The following is a 15,234-nucleotide window of genomic DNA, read 5'->3' as shown; positions in this document are numbered from 1 at the left end:
TCAACATTCAACAAGGTGAGGCATGATACCCATACTATAACTCTATGCTTTAGATAATCTAAATATCACAATGGTATTTTATCTTTGTGATACAATGCATTTGAATTAATGATATGCAGACATAAAGGCATGTTTGTAATAACAATGTCTGTAGACAGTTTGAGGACACTGACTTTAAATTAAGACAACTTCCAACAATCCAACTTTTTGCCTATAACTTTTCTTTGATGCTGGCATAATCTGTGCATCATCTCCACATAAGAGGAGTTTCCGTATCAGTAGAGTTTAGTAACAGTCAAGAGAGAAATCATGATATGAAAAGTTGATGAATTAATTTAATAGGATCAAGGGCAGGTTAGAATAGAGCCATGTTGGTCTACAGCCATGTACACATGCAACTGTTAAACATGTATCTGTAAACATTGTGAAATCATGCTAAATGGGCTGTGTGTGTGTGGCAAGAGGGAAAGGTATCGGTGTGTTTCACTCTCTTTGAATTGTGTTTTGTCACCTGGAGATGTTTGCTAAAGCAACAAGGAAGTTGGTGAATCAAGTGGACCCAAATCTTATCAGTGTTAAAAGTGTAATCGACAGCACGACACTGGCGCCCCTGACACTGGTCATAAAAAAGGAAAATAATTTTTTTTCCACTAAATACACGGTCATGGACTACACCCTTCTTGACCTCCTGGATATCCCAATCCTCCCTGAAGGTACTCAGACACACACACACACACACACACACACACTACACACACATAATGCAAACTGTGTATAAAAATGTAACCTCCACCCCTCTCTCTTCCCTTTTCTCTCTGCCCAGATGTCAAATGTGGCCCAGTAATAATGGATTATAGTCAAACTTCACTGACAGAGCTGGGTGCTGGTACAGCAGTAAACATTGCTGCCGGGTCAGTAGGCAGCAAGGCAGAGGGAACAGTGACAAAAAGACAATCGTTCACACTGAAGATAGACACGGTAGACATCAAAAATGTGATGAAACGCTGTAGTGACAGGTATCTATTTATCTATCTATCTATCTGACTCCAGACATTGTAACATCCATACATTTTCTGTACCCGCTTATTCAGGATCACGGGAGGCTGGAGCCTATCCCAGCATGCATTGAGCAAATGACAGGGCAACACCCTGGACAGATTGCCAGTCCATCAAAGGGCTACACTGTAACATAGTTGAGAATATTTGTTTGAAGTGAGTAACCCTGTCATAATTTGAGGAAGCTAAATTCTGGGGCCACACTTTAAAGGGTCTCAATTAATCTAGAATAGTAACAGTAATAGAGTAGAACACAACAGAGTTAGGTGTTTGGTCTCTATTATACTAAATACTAAACAGGGAAAAACACATAATGGTGCTTACAAAATGATCACAGATTTTATTATAACTACATTTAAATGTCATCTCTTGCCCTTCCCCTGCTCAGGCTGAAACTGATTATAGAAATCAAACTCATGATGCTCTTACCAAGTTTTTATCCTATTAAAACCATATTGCATTGAAAAGTCCTAGATATTTAGTTTTCTTTAAGATATTAAATTGATTCTGGACATTTAGACTTGAGCCTTGACATTAATGACATGGACTTGACTTGGACTTGACTTGGTAATCTACATTTAGACTTGGGACTTGACTTGAGACTTACTAAAGAATATTAGAGAGGCGGGCTCTGTAAGCATTTTCAAACGACTGCTAAAAACGTATCTTTTCAGCTTAGCTTTTAAATAGCCTTCATTTTAACTGTTTCTGTTCAGGATCCCAACAGAGCTGACACGGGCAAGTACGAATTTCCATTCGTCTTGTCCGGGTAATGCTTGACGGGATCCAAAAGAACTTGCACATGAGTGAACACTATATGTGGGGGGGACAGAGCTTTACCCTATATGATTCTCATCTGTGGATGGTGAGGTTTTTGACCAAGAGGAGAATCTATGATTCTGGTCTGCCTGAGGCAGTGAGATCTGACGTAAATATCAGATCAAGAGTAGAATCAGGAAGGACAGGGGAAAAGAAAATTAAAGAAAAACATATGGGTTCACTCACAATGTGCATCTAAAAGTGGGAGTATTTGTTGTGTTCTTTTATCTTTCTATTTTACTTGATTTGATTCTTTTAATGCAATGCATTTTGCTTGTTCTCTTATATGAATTTTATCATTTTATCTGTCTTTTAGCTGCCTTCTAATGATGTAAAGCACTTTGAGCTGCATGTTGTGTATGAAAAGTGCTATACAAATAAAGGTTATTATTACTTGGGACTCGAGCAAAGTTGACTTGGTCACACCTCTGGTGCTTTCTCTTCCCAGGAAGAAAAACGATATAAACGAGATGTTACTGCCCAAACTGGAAGAGGGGGAGGTGCTGGCTGCTGTCAATAAAATCATCTACACTTCCAGCCCTGTCACGCTTTCAGGATCCACAGAGATGGAAGGCAGCTTAGGGGGAACACTGAAGAAAATTGTAGGAGTTTTCCTGGTAAGTGTTTGTGTGTGGGTCAGAGAGAGATAACCTACTGTACATAAAGAGAGAGTGAAATACATAGATAGAGAGAAATAGAGGAGAACTTTTCAATAGAAATATATTTTTGAGAGGACTGGGGGTGAGCGAGCACAGGCATGTTGGGATTATCCCATCACAGATGTTTCATTGAATTAGGTGCACAACACCTGCAGCAGGCTCAACTGCAAGATATGGCATCACAAAACTGTTCCTCTCCAGATTCACTGTCAGCACTGATCAGACCTGCCTTTGCACTAAATAAACTGCAACTACAACACCGCCATGACACATCTTAAAGGTGCTATGTGTCATATTTTAACATCAACAAATCATTGCCACATTCATTTTGAGACATTAGTATAATCACCGTAAATGACGTTGACGTTGAATCTATTACTAAGCATATCTGAAATTGTAACAACTTTATATATCATTTCCATGAAACATGGTCCTCATCCACAACAATACCAAACAGTCGTCTCCCATAGACGACTGTGGCGTGACCTCTCCGCTGCTGATCAGCCTGTGGAGAAGTTGGCGCAGATGTCATGTACAAACGGTTTCTAGCCTCCGCTTCACAGTTAAGCGCTCGCCCTCTCATAGGAGTGGCGGAGCCGATGTGTTTTAACAGAATGGATGTACTGAACGCTTCGACTGGGTTATGTACTCCAGTTTGGTTGTGTTCCACCTCCACTCAACAGAATGAGAGAGTCGTTCATGACCTCGCAAGAGAGCATAACCGCTCTTTCACAGGTAATTACAGAAAGAGGCTATAGTTCGTCCTGAGGACAGAGACAGAGGTCTATATTCCAGTTATTTCTTTGTACCCAAGAAAACAGAAGATATGTGACTATTGCACATGCTTACACTAAAAAAAAAGAAAAAAAAAAAACCTTTTGGAATCAGCCTGGTGACTGGTTCACCACGATAAGATGCTTATCGTCCCAGTGGAAACAGGAAATTCCTGCTTTGCTTTTCAAGTGAGGGTCTACGAATAGGATTCCGTTTGGCTATCCCCCCCCGCTTTTCCAAAGTGTGCGGACACAGCTCTTGCTTGACCCGCTGTGTCATCGGGCAATTCGGGTCTTTTTCTATTTAGATGACCTGACTAAGTAGCACATTGCCTCATAATATCATTATGTTGTTAGCCATGCTTAGTATCCTCAGAGAAAGAGAGAGAGAGAGTAACAGGGATAAAGAAGAGAGAGAGAAAGATAGAAGGGTTAAACATAACAGGTTGGGCACAATGATGGTTTGGTTATGCTGTTCATTTCCATTATATTTGTTTCAGAAAGGCAAAATTAAGAAAGACGAGTCCTGTACGGTCCCAGAAAGAGCTGTTGTTGCTTACAGCCTCACGAATGTAGCAGTTGAAGAGACAAGTAAGGGGAGAAAAGTTTATGCGTGTGTGTGTGTGTGTGTGTGTGCATGTACTGGTGCCTGTGTTTGATCAGAGCTGTATGTACAATCTAACACTTGTAGCTCTTGTTGGTTGGGGTTACATCATTCATTTCATTGACTCCTTCTCTTCTTCTTGTGTGTGTGTGTGTGTGTTCAGGAATCATCATATCACCTCGGCGTAAGTCATTCTTTACACATATTAGGCAAATGATAAGTATGTCTCAAGTGTGTACTGAAAGCTGGAAAACTCCATGCCACTTTATACTGCCTGCATTGTGTTTATAGTTACCTGGACAGGGGTTATGTTTTCGGCCCGTTCCGTCTGTCTGTCTGTTTGCCTGCAGGATAACTCCAAAAGCTATGAATGAATTTGCATGAAACTTTGTGGAAAGTTTGGTCATGGGGCAAGGCAAAACTGATGAACTTTTCACACTGATTGGTCAAAGGGAGGCGTGACGGTGGGCATGGCTTCTCATTAAAAGGCATATAAGTTCCGAACGGATTCACGCAGGAAGAAATTATTAACTTTTGGTGAAAATCTGACATGTGGAACTGGCATATATTGACAAATGCATAGCGTTGGCGGAGGTATGTGCTCTACTGAGTGTCTAGTTTGTCTGCTGAGATCATCGCCCTCCATCAAAAGCTGTTGTTGTTGTCTTCATCAGAATATATTAGAAACTTGAAGGAGAGCCTAAACCACCACCAATGCTGAACAATTTGAAGTCAAACAACAACCTGCAACACTTACACTGAGTTCACACTGCCATCAGCGTGGTTGATGGGTTGACCAGTTTTGATACATTGTGCGTGGTGCTCGAGTTCCCGACTTTGGTCTGTGCAGCAACAAACTTTTGATTAGGATAACATCCCACAGAGAAATATAATTATTATTAATTCTATATAGTCTCATGAAAATGTAATTCATAAGTGTATTTTGTTTTGCTATCAAAGAATAACTTGTGCATCTTGATGTTAGCTCACAGACTGTAATGTTATATAATCACATAGTAAAATGTCATATTTCAGCTCTAATTACATTTTTCCCTCCTAAAGTTAGCACACAAAAACTTACCACACCAACAATGGAGCCCACTGATCTCCACGCATTGTTTTAAGTGTTTTATTCCTGTAGCCTACTCTTTTACTGTAAGTAATGATTATATAGTGCAGGAAAACTCCGGATCACGGTGATCAACTTCTCATCATCCATTTTTTCTTATGAGGCGGAAGGTTTATTTATGAAATTGTCGTCATGTTGGTAGGAAAGAGTAGGCACAGAAATCTGATTGGCTGTAGATGGTCAATAACCATCGAAAGTTCAGCTTTGATCAGGTTTTCCCAGCCGACCAGACGGTTGACGGCTGGAATGGAATGTTGGCCGAGTCTGTCAGGTTGATTGGCTGAATGGACTTCCGGTGAGTTGTTGATCGAGTTGACGGCGGTCTGAACGCACTCTTAGTCTCCATCACTATTAGTTTCATTTCAATTGTGTCATGGCGGAAATGCCAGATCTGGATCACCACAAAAATCTAATCTTGTCCCAAGGCCTATCTACCAAATTTCATGGAAATCCTTTCAAAAGTTTATCCTGCTGACAGACAGACAAAATAACAGGAGCGAAAGCATAACCTCCTTGGCAAAGGTAATAAATTCACAATTTCAATTTTGTTGTTTGTTGTTTGACTTCATTAAAACTGATCAATTAACAAGTGAGATTAGCAATTAATTCACAATTTCAATGTTATCTTCTCTCTCTCTCTCTCTCTCTCTCTCTCTCTCTCTCTCTCTCTGCGTGTGTGTAATAGCATCCAGCAGGTCTTTGGTAGAAACAAGTAAGTACAGCATCTATAATCAACAAAATTGTGTGTGTGTGTGTGTGTGAGGAGGAGGGGGAGGGGCAGAAAGTGGGACAGAAAAGGTATACAAAAACAGGTATACAATAAAAACAGGGAGGGTGTGGGACACAGGCAACAAAAGGATGATGAAGAAAGAAGAAAGCAGAGAGGGAGAGAGTGTGTGTGAGTGAGAAAGAAAGAGAGAGAGAGATGAATCACACAATCACATGATAGAGAAGAAAAGAGCGCTTGAAAGAGGAAGAGATGTGTGGACAACCCCCTATCAGAGCGGCCCCTGCATGCGTCTCCAGTTATGTATGCTTTATGTTGTTTTTTTTACACTCTGCACTGTGAGAAACAGAGGAGTGGTACAGCATGAGGTATGATGAAACCTCCGGCCAGGCCCTGGGGAGAAGCTCTCCTCCATCTAGCACCACCCCACATCCCACCTATGGAGCGGGCGAGCGAGCCGCGTCACATCCCATTCTCCACCGGCAGCGTAAGCAGTAAAGGCATCATAAATTTAAAGTGTGTGTGTGTGTGTGTGTGCGCGCGGCTGCGTGCATGCATGTGTGTGGAGGGAGGGGAGTGGGGGGGTTGTGTGAGTATGAATACTATGAATAGAAATACAAATCTCCATTCTCCGTCTTCCATTGTTGTTTGACTTCATTAAAACTGGTCAATTAACAAGTGAGATTAGCAATTAATTCACAATTTCAATGTTATCTTCTCTCTCTCTCTCTCTCTCTCTCTCTCTCTCTCTGTGTCTCTCTCTCTCTGTCTCTCTGTGTAACAGTGCACAAAGGCTACATGCTAATGGAAAGTAAGTACAGAGAAACAGCAGAACACAACACACAAACTATTCAACATCTGTAAGTAAATATTTATAAAACACTGAGAATTCCTTGGGAAGTGTGTGTGTGTGTGTGTGTGTGAGTGAGAGAGAGAGAGAGAGAGAGAGAGAGAGGATGAGTGTGTTTAAAGCTTGGTATACTGCCAGGCATTTTCGCTTAATTTGTGACAGACTATAAATAGAAATACAAATCTCCCTTTCCATCAAGTCTTCCATTGTTGTTTGACTTCATAAAACTGATTGATATGAAATTCACAATTGCAATGTTATCCTCTCTCTCTCTCTCTCTCTCTCTCTCTCTCTCTCTCTCTCTCTCTCTCTCTCTCTCTCTCTCTATCTCTGTGTAACAGTGTGTGGTATGCCAATGACAAGTAAGTACAGTGGAACACAGCAGAACACATAACACACACTAAGTATTCAACATCTATAAGTAAATACCTTAAAACATTGAGAAATCTTAGAAATTGTGTGTGTGTGTGTGTATAGCAGAACAGGTGCTACATCCATCTGGTGTTCCTCACAAGATAAGTATGTACTCAGTCACTGATGTTTTTTTTTTTATGCATACAGTAAAACATCTATTTTATCACAAGATTAAAAGATAATTCCAGTTATTTCAACCTGGGCCTTATTTTCCTAGTTTTTATCATCATGATGATTGATTTCATCATTTACTTCACTATAGAGAGTTCATACTGGTCACTGGGAGCGCGATTATCCATTATGTGAAACTTGCATATGTTGCAGTAGCCTATTAGGCATGTTATTTTAACTAGTGAGCTCATTGGCAAGTAGACCGTTGATGCTGCCTTCATCGGATGTTCAGTAAATAGGAAGTATCAACTGAAAAAGACATCACATCAACCTTCTAGTGTTAATTACAAGTAGGATAAGTGGTCATTTTGGTAGGCTCTGATATCTCCCACCTGGCATCACAAATTGTGTAAGTGTGTCAACACAAGTGGTAAAAAATAGCAGCAAATCCACTGATGTTGGAAAAATGACAAAAAAACACAAAGTTGTATTCACATTAATGGAATCAATCACACTCACAAAAAGTGAGAAATATCTGCTGTAGTTCATTAATGTCTGATTTTTAAATTCATAAATACAAATGATTTTGGAAGTGGGCGTTCCAACAAGTAAAATGCGTAAAGAATGCTTCCAAACTGAAGCAACAAAATCCTGTTCTTCCGCTTCTTCCAACATGACTTGAACACAGCAGAAAACTGGCAGCAAGCGATCTGGAGGTATGAAATCTCTACAGTGAAGTAAGTGGTGAAATTTTGAACACAATCAATCATCATGATGGCAAAAATGAGGAAAATAAGGCCCAGATTGAAAATAACCACAATTATCCTTTAATAATCACCAGTACATGTTGTTGTTGACTGATTCATCATTAACAAATCCAGTTTATGTTTTCTTTTCTGTGTGCGTGTGTGTGTGCGTGTGTGTGTGTGTGTGTGTGTGTGTCTATGTGTGTGTATATTTAAAGCTTGGTGCCCTGCCAGGGTTAGACAGATTCAAAGCTAAATCTTCCTTTCCATCAAGTCTTCCATTCTTGCTTGACTTCATTACAACTGATAAGGAGTAAGATTAGCCATTAATTCACAATTTCCACTTTACCATCTCCCTCCCTCTCTCTCTCTCTTTCGCTCTCTCTCTCTCTCTCTCTCTCTCTCTCTCTCTCTCTGTCTCTCTGTGTAACAGTGCACAAAGGCTACATGCTAATGGAAAGTAAGTACAGAGAAACACAACAACACACAAATAAAATTCTCCCTTTTTATCAAGTCATTGTTGTTTGACTTCATTAAAACTGATTGATAACAAGTGAGATTAGCAATTAAACCCTAACCCTAACCCTAACTTACATTATCTTCTTTCACAATTTCAATGTTATCCTCTCTCTCTCTGTGTGTGTGTAACAGTGTGTGGTATGCCAATGACAAGTAAGTAGAGTGGAACACAGCAGAACACATAACACACACTAAGTATTCAACATCTATAGGTAAATATCTTAAAACATTGAGAAATCCTGGAAATTGTGTGTGTGTGTGTGTGTGTGTGTGTGCATGTGTGCATGTGTGCGTGCGTGCGTGTTCTGTATATGTTATTGTAGTGGAGCTGGAGCTACAGCCAGACATTACTGAGGATAGAGAGATAAGTATGGATTCAGTTACTGCTTTTGATTTTTTGTGTGGAATGCATGCAGTAAAATCTAATTAATCAGTAATATCTATTTTATCATCACTAAAAGAGATTCATCATTCATCATTTGTGCTTGTTGTACTGCCATGTTTTTTTTTTCTGGTTATTTGTGACACATTAAAGTCTAGATATACAAATCTATTCAAACCTTTCCATCAAGTCTTCCATTCTTGTTTGACATTAAAATTCATATATAACCCGTAATTCCAGTAATTATCTAGTTTTCTTCTCCTAAACACAAACAATGGTAATCATAGTCTGTAGGCCAGAGTGTATTGGTGCACATACAGGCAGGATCCTGACCTTGGGGGATGTTTTCTTCATTTTTGACTCAGTGGTTTGTAGGGCTGCCCCCGACCAAAGATTTTCCTCGTCGACTAGTAGTCGTTAGTTCAAGCCATTAGTCGACTAGTCGTTGCACGTTTATTATATTAATTTAATTATTTAAATATATATTTTTTTTAAAAACACACCCAAGTGGCGGCTACTTGCGGTCAGAAACACCGGTGAAATACACCCGCCAAGTGTGAAGTAGATCGGACGAACGGTTGTCGAGATATGTGAAGGACACGCAAACACACACACACACACACACACACACACACCTACACACACACACACACACACACACACACACACATACATACATACAGACAGACAGAGATTCCTTGCTTTGTAGTTTGATGGCATCAAAATCTCACTCCAGCCAGGTACCCAAAGTTGGCAACCCTGGAGTTTGAGGTTGTTTTTTGTTTTTTTTTCCTGTGACTAACTGACCAATGAAAACTTGGTCGACTAAGACTCTTCTCATCGACTAATGTTTAGTCGACTATTAGGGGGCAGCCCTAGTGGTTTGTTAGTTTTCAGTCGTTTGCTCAAGTTCTTCTCCTCTTATAGGAACACTGACGTTGAAAATTGAACCAGAAATATTGGACAACACATCCCAGAATTCCTTAAAAACTCTGCGTCAAGTGCAAGATGGTGAGTGTGTGTGTGTGTGTGGGTGCGTGCGCACGCGGGCACACATTTAGACGGACAGGGGCTCAAGCAATACGGGTACCCTTTCCATCCGTTTTGCCCTGACCTCCTAAACTACATCCTTCTGAAATGATGAAAATCGTTTTTTACCATGACATGCAGGGAGGGAATCACTATGCTTCTTCCAATCCACATCCTTGTACATGCAGCTTCACTGCATTTACAAGCTTCACTTTTGATACAATTGATCATACCATCTTGATTGACTGGCTTTGGGACTGGATTGGCAAATCTGGGTCTGCTCTTATTTGATTTTCATCATGTCTAACTAATAGAAAATTTCTTGTTTCTATTGGTGAGTTTGTGTCATCGTCAGCCTCTCTAACATGTGGGGTGCCCCAGGGGTCGATTCTTGGTCCAAACTCTGAAAAATTCTGAAAAAAACAGAAGTTCTTGATATAGGCCCAGACCAGTAACATCTGTCAGTCTATTGGGCTAAAAAGGTCAAATCCACTTCCAAGAATCATGGTGCTATCTTTGACCAATACATGAATTTTGATCAATATGTGAGCAAACTTAGGAATATCGCTAGAATTAGACCAGTCCTGTCAGACACTGTGAATGAGAAAATGATCCACACCTTTGTGTCGTCACGCCTGGACTACTGCGACGCCCTGTTCTCATGCCTCAGTCAAGCCGCTGACTGCAGCTGGTGCAGAATGCTGCGGCTAGACTTCTGACAAAGTCTTGTTGCAGGTAGTGATGAAAGGTTCGGCTCTTTTACAAGAGTCAGATCTTTATGAGTGACTCAGTGAAAAGATTTGTTCAACTGAGTCTTTCGATCATTTGATTCAGTTGGCCATTATGCGTAGGTGAGAGGGAAGACTGAACAATGACCGAGGGTCACAAGAGTGGGTTGGCTCCACATGATTCTCATTCATTAATGATGTAGTGTCTATCCAGTACCGCTAGAGGGCAGCCTATTCATAAAAGTGGAAACACAGAGTGTCTTTGAATCAATGAGAAATGTGTTGATTCAATCAATAAAACCGTGTGGAATAGAAGAAACAAATTCCCTTATTGCTTCAGCTCTACTGGCAAACAGACATTTTAGCATTTGAATGGTAAGGCTGTCTGACTGTAGCCTACTCAAAAGCAGTAAAACACAATAAGTAAAAGAAATAAAAGTGTTTATTTTCAAAACTATGCAAACAAAATAGATTATGATAATTGATAATGGCACAGAGATGATTAGGATACACACAGTAGTTTAGTTTAGGATGTAGCCAAAATGACTGGACTGAATTTTCTCTAACATGACTGAGTTTGTGAAAAACGAATGCAAAGTGAATTAGTCAGTCAGTCAATTAGTTAGTAAAATTACATATATAATTTCTCTGACTGCTTATTTGGTTGTAGTGTAAACCTCATTCTCAAAACTCGTTCACAAATCACAACTGAGCTGCACTGCACACTACAGGGTTAGCCCGGACCTGCCATGCCACCACTCACTCATTCAGTAGTTCATCGTTCACGACTCGCGAGTTGAGAGGAAGAGCCTGTTTGCCTCTGCTGCTTAATGCTTTTGGCGCATGCGTGACTCGCAGCTGAATTTCTCCAACCAGCTCTCACTCACACAGCTCTCGTTCGCGACTCGTGAACCCACTGGTGTATTTGCTACAGTCAGAAGCTACTACTGTCTGTTCTACTGCAGGTTTGCCTTACCTCCTGGAGTCATGGCGGCCATTGTAATTAATTAAAAACACTTGCAGAGACATACTTCTGCACTGACTGTATTAACACAATCCAGCATTTTAAATTAGATGGGTATTGTAATTTTTCCTAATATGGCTTTACCACGCAGCTAATTATGCATTCACTGGGACTGTCTTCTCTTTTTCCATTACTGTGCACTGTTACTTCTCTCTGGTGGCAGTGAAGAGGCAAAACGAAACACAAAACTTAAGGCAGAGTGGGAGAGTCTATCTGGAGACGTGCAGTGATCTCTTCACATTCAATTCTGGAAGAATGGAACTACTTTTGACAGGATTGCAACTGCGATGATTGTGGTGTTATAAAGTTTTTATTGTTGAGGTCACATTGTGAGGAAGACAATGGAACAGCACCGTAAACTATATATCCATATATCCAAAAGTGAAGCACAAATAATATTTCTTTGAACACATGTAGACCAATTCAAAGGTGACATAAGCCTTGCATGTACACTATATTCACTTACTTATTGACTCAAACTTCATGACAGACACAGACACACAGAATTGAGATGTTAAATCTGTCAAAGAATCCTTGAAACGAACAAAAAATAAAATTCTCTATCAATGCTATGGGCAACCATTGGCAACGTTTGCTTGTGTGATAGTTTCTGCTGCTTTCTCAGTTGAGTTTCTTCAGCTGATGGTGGAGTGCGCTCTGAGGGCACTGTGCTTTCTGAGAGGGTGAAAAGGTAAAGTGACGTCGTTTCACTACTCTCCAGATGAAAACTGACCAGGCAGACACAACAAGCAACCAAAGCAGATCCATTGAAGCCCCCTTTGGACCCTGCCTATACATATGCTTTCATACCAAATTCATACTCAGTACTAAAAAGGTGGCTACATCTCTCTGCCACCTTTAGAGTTACAGAAGAAAGAGGAAATCCTCCAACCTCTGGCTGAGCTGCCACAGTCAAGCCGGTCTGCTTTGGTTCAGGCACTCTGTGAGCTTCTGGACAACCGAGATGATCTAACAGACCTAGAGAACACAGTAAGAATGAAATTCACCTAGAATAGCTCTCTATCATGTATACGACTGTGGTGAAGGATATAAATCTTGGGCTAATGGTCTTTGTGTTTTCTCTCTGTTCTCCAAACTCCCAATCCTTCCTCCCTGCAACCCCCTCATCACTGTCTCTCAGCTGGAGAAGTGGTGTAATGGTGACACTTCTGACTACCCAAAGGCACAGTTGGCCTGTGATATAGTAAAACTGCTCAGGCCTGTCACACCCAATCAGACTGAGGCGAGCTCAACCGACCCGCCCTCTCTCCTGAAAGCTGCTCACCTACTGGTCAGCGCAATGGACAGTGAGTCAACTCCAATATGTGTATATGTGTGTCTGTGTCTTTTTGAGCAAATCAATTGCAAATGTACAAAACAACTTGTGTTTTCTTGTGCAGCACTGCCAGACCTAATCCCATCAGAGCTGACCAAGTGCAGTCCTGACATCCTGAGAAGCCTCAACACACTGGTTTGTCTATTCTCTTACCAACATCAGTATTCTCTTTGTTGATTTGATTTGCGAAATAGAAAAATACATGAAAAAAATTAATGGAAGTGTTACTTCACAATCAAAAGATCATTTGATATACACAGTGCAGGTTAAACTGTCTTAACACTGGCTTCTGCTCAGTTTGTTCCAAAGTAATGTTCTCAGGTCCTTTTTAAACATAGCCTTGGTAGGACAGTTCTTGATTTGTAGGGAGAGGCAGTTCCACAAATTGATGGCTACCAGAGAAGCAAAATGAGCTTTGAGCTGAAGAGGCTTTTCACATTGGAGATTATGCAGGACTTAAAGGAAAAATCCACCCCAAAACACTTTAACCCCTTGTACCCTGACTTTAGCTGATTTTACCCTTAAATTTCCCCTTAAGTAGCTTCAAAGTTAGAAAAATGTCCTAACTGTACAACAATGTCACATCCATATTCTGTATCTGCTGTTCCAACACTTTCTTGAAGCTCTAGCTGCTTATATTGAATGAAATATTCAAATACAAGACGCCATGTTTTTATGGCTGCACCATTACATCAAATGGAAAAAATCTAGATGTTTGTACATCATTATACACACATTTCCCTGTATGTAGCATGACATATTTGGTGTCTTTGGAAAACTTGTTATCTTGACTAGAATTTAAAATAAAGTTCTGTGGGTTTGAACAAAGCTTGGCCGTGCAACCTGCATTTGTGCGGGGCCGGCAGGGAAGAACAGGTTAACACTGTTGAAACAACAGCTATTGGCGATGTACCTTGCATTTCTGGGTGCATTTTGTTGTTCGGCGGTGTATTTTTCTTATTTCCGTGGATAACTGGCAAACGTGGATGACGTGAGGTAACTTCAAGATATTTCCAGCGCAGCTACAGTGGAGTTTAATAGAAAATTTGAATCAAGAGTAAACGTCAGGTGTCAGTCCCTCAGAATCAAAGAGTAAGGGCTTCTTTCTAGACTCGCCATTTTGCACCGACATTCAACAATCATACAGGGAGAAATCCATCGTAGAAGAGGCAAAGATAGCAATTTCTCCACTGACAGTAGCCTCAATAGACCATAATGCAATGCAGCCGATATGTTGGGATTTGAGTAAGGGGTGTGGCAACATTCTGGGAAACTTAGGAAATCACTAACTGAAGCAGAAGAAGATGAGGCATGTTTAGGAAAAGTGGATACAACAAAAAAGTAAATTACACTTCATCACAAAATAAGGTGTAGAATGCATTCAACATCATCAATTCAACTGTGTCAGAGTGTCCAAGGGTGGATTGTTCCTTTAAAGTTTGCACAGGTATTGTTGACTATTAACCATAGTAATATGACATTTGAGATATCCAGGGACAGTGCCATTCATGACTTTATACATATGAGTAAGTAAATACTTGCTTCTTACACTGTATTGCACTGGACAATAACTGCATTATTTTCTCTCTTGTCTATCAGGTGAGCAACCTGAAGGAGAACGGTCAGTCTCCTCCTGGCTCACTGCCCCTCTCCCTTCAAGATGGCGGAGAGTTCAGCTGGGCGGCTGAGATCCTCTGCTCAGCCAGTGAGACGCTGGAAGAGCTGACTGAGCTGTGGGTGGAAACAGGAGTCGAACCAGGATCGTTCCTGCTGGCTCTGTGCATCACTGTGCAAGGCCTCAGCATGCTGCATGCGTAACTGTGGAGGGTGACATTCACCTGAAACCACCTTTTAGCTATAATAATCACATAGGGCTGCAAAGAAAGGTTACATAGATTTTATGAACTCTCTACCACTATGATTTTGATGCTGATATTATACTTTCATATACTTCTTTCAAAAGCTTATGTTGAATTTTTTAATTCATTTTGGTGTTTTTCAAATTAGCTTGCTGTACAACATTTGCCAGTAATCACTCTCACAATGTAAAAGGTACAGACTCTTACACACTGCTCACAGAAAGGACTGCAGTTTGTTTGATTCACTGATATTTTATTCATTGTAATCTACAGTTTTGCTGATAAAAATGTAACAACACAAATCTGTTGACATTGGTGGATGTGAAAACATTATGATAGATGAGTGGTGGCTGACTTGTGTAAAAGACAGAAAGAAATGAATGAAATCTTCTGTTTTAAGAATAATCAATGGTATACTTCATACACACATTGCTTTTGAGATAAAAATCAAATAAAGGTGAAATTGTAA

General features: G+C 40.4%; 1 protein-coding gene across 1 annotated transcript; it reads left to right on the top strand.

Moving 5' to 3' along the window:
• On the top strand, positions 1-15,234 carry LOC144542953 (uncharacterized). Its single transcript, XM_078290608.1, has 19 exons — positions 1-15; positions 518-713; positions 824-1,016; positions 2,324-2,492; positions 3,808-3,898; positions 4,075-4,095; positions 5,726-5,752; positions 6,117-6,254; positions 6,552-6,578; positions 6,959-6,979; positions 7,095-7,136; positions 8,322-8,348; positions 8,540-8,560; positions 8,731-8,775; positions 9,717-9,800; positions 12,433-12,560; positions 12,712-12,877; positions 12,971-13,041; positions 14,506-15,234. Exons 2-19 carry the CDS (start codon positions 518-520, stop codon positions 14,722-14,724), a joined length of 1,686 nt encoding a protein of 561 aa, XP_078146734.1. The 5' UTR covers positions 1-15; the 3' UTR covers positions 14,725-15,234.

Source organism: Centroberyx gerrardi, chromosome 19 (genome assembly GCF_048128805.1).
Source record: "Centroberyx gerrardi isolate f3 chromosome 19, fCenGer3.hap1.cur.20231027, whole genome shotgun sequence".
Taxonomy (NCBI): domain Eukaryota; kingdom Metazoa; phylum Chordata; class Actinopteri; order Beryciformes; family Berycidae; genus Centroberyx; species Centroberyx gerrardi.
Note: the sequence above shows the minus strand (reverse complement) of the source record. Positions and strands in the feature narration are given on the sequence as shown.

Excerpts from the sequence above, each read along its gene's own strand:
- LOC144542953 (XM_078290608.1), top strand. The coding sequence starts at position 518 with ATGTTTGCTAAAGCAACAAGGAAGTTGGTGAATCAAGTGGACCCAAAT. Across the intron at positions 4,096-5,725 it reads AATCATCATATCACCTCGGC|CATCCAGCAGGTCTTTGGTA; the intron begins GTAAGTCATTCT and ends TGTGTGTAATAG. Across the intron at positions 7,137-8,321 it reads TGGTGTTCCTCACAAGATAA|TGCACAAAGGCTACATGCTA; the intron begins GTATGTACTCAG and ends TCTGTGTAACAG.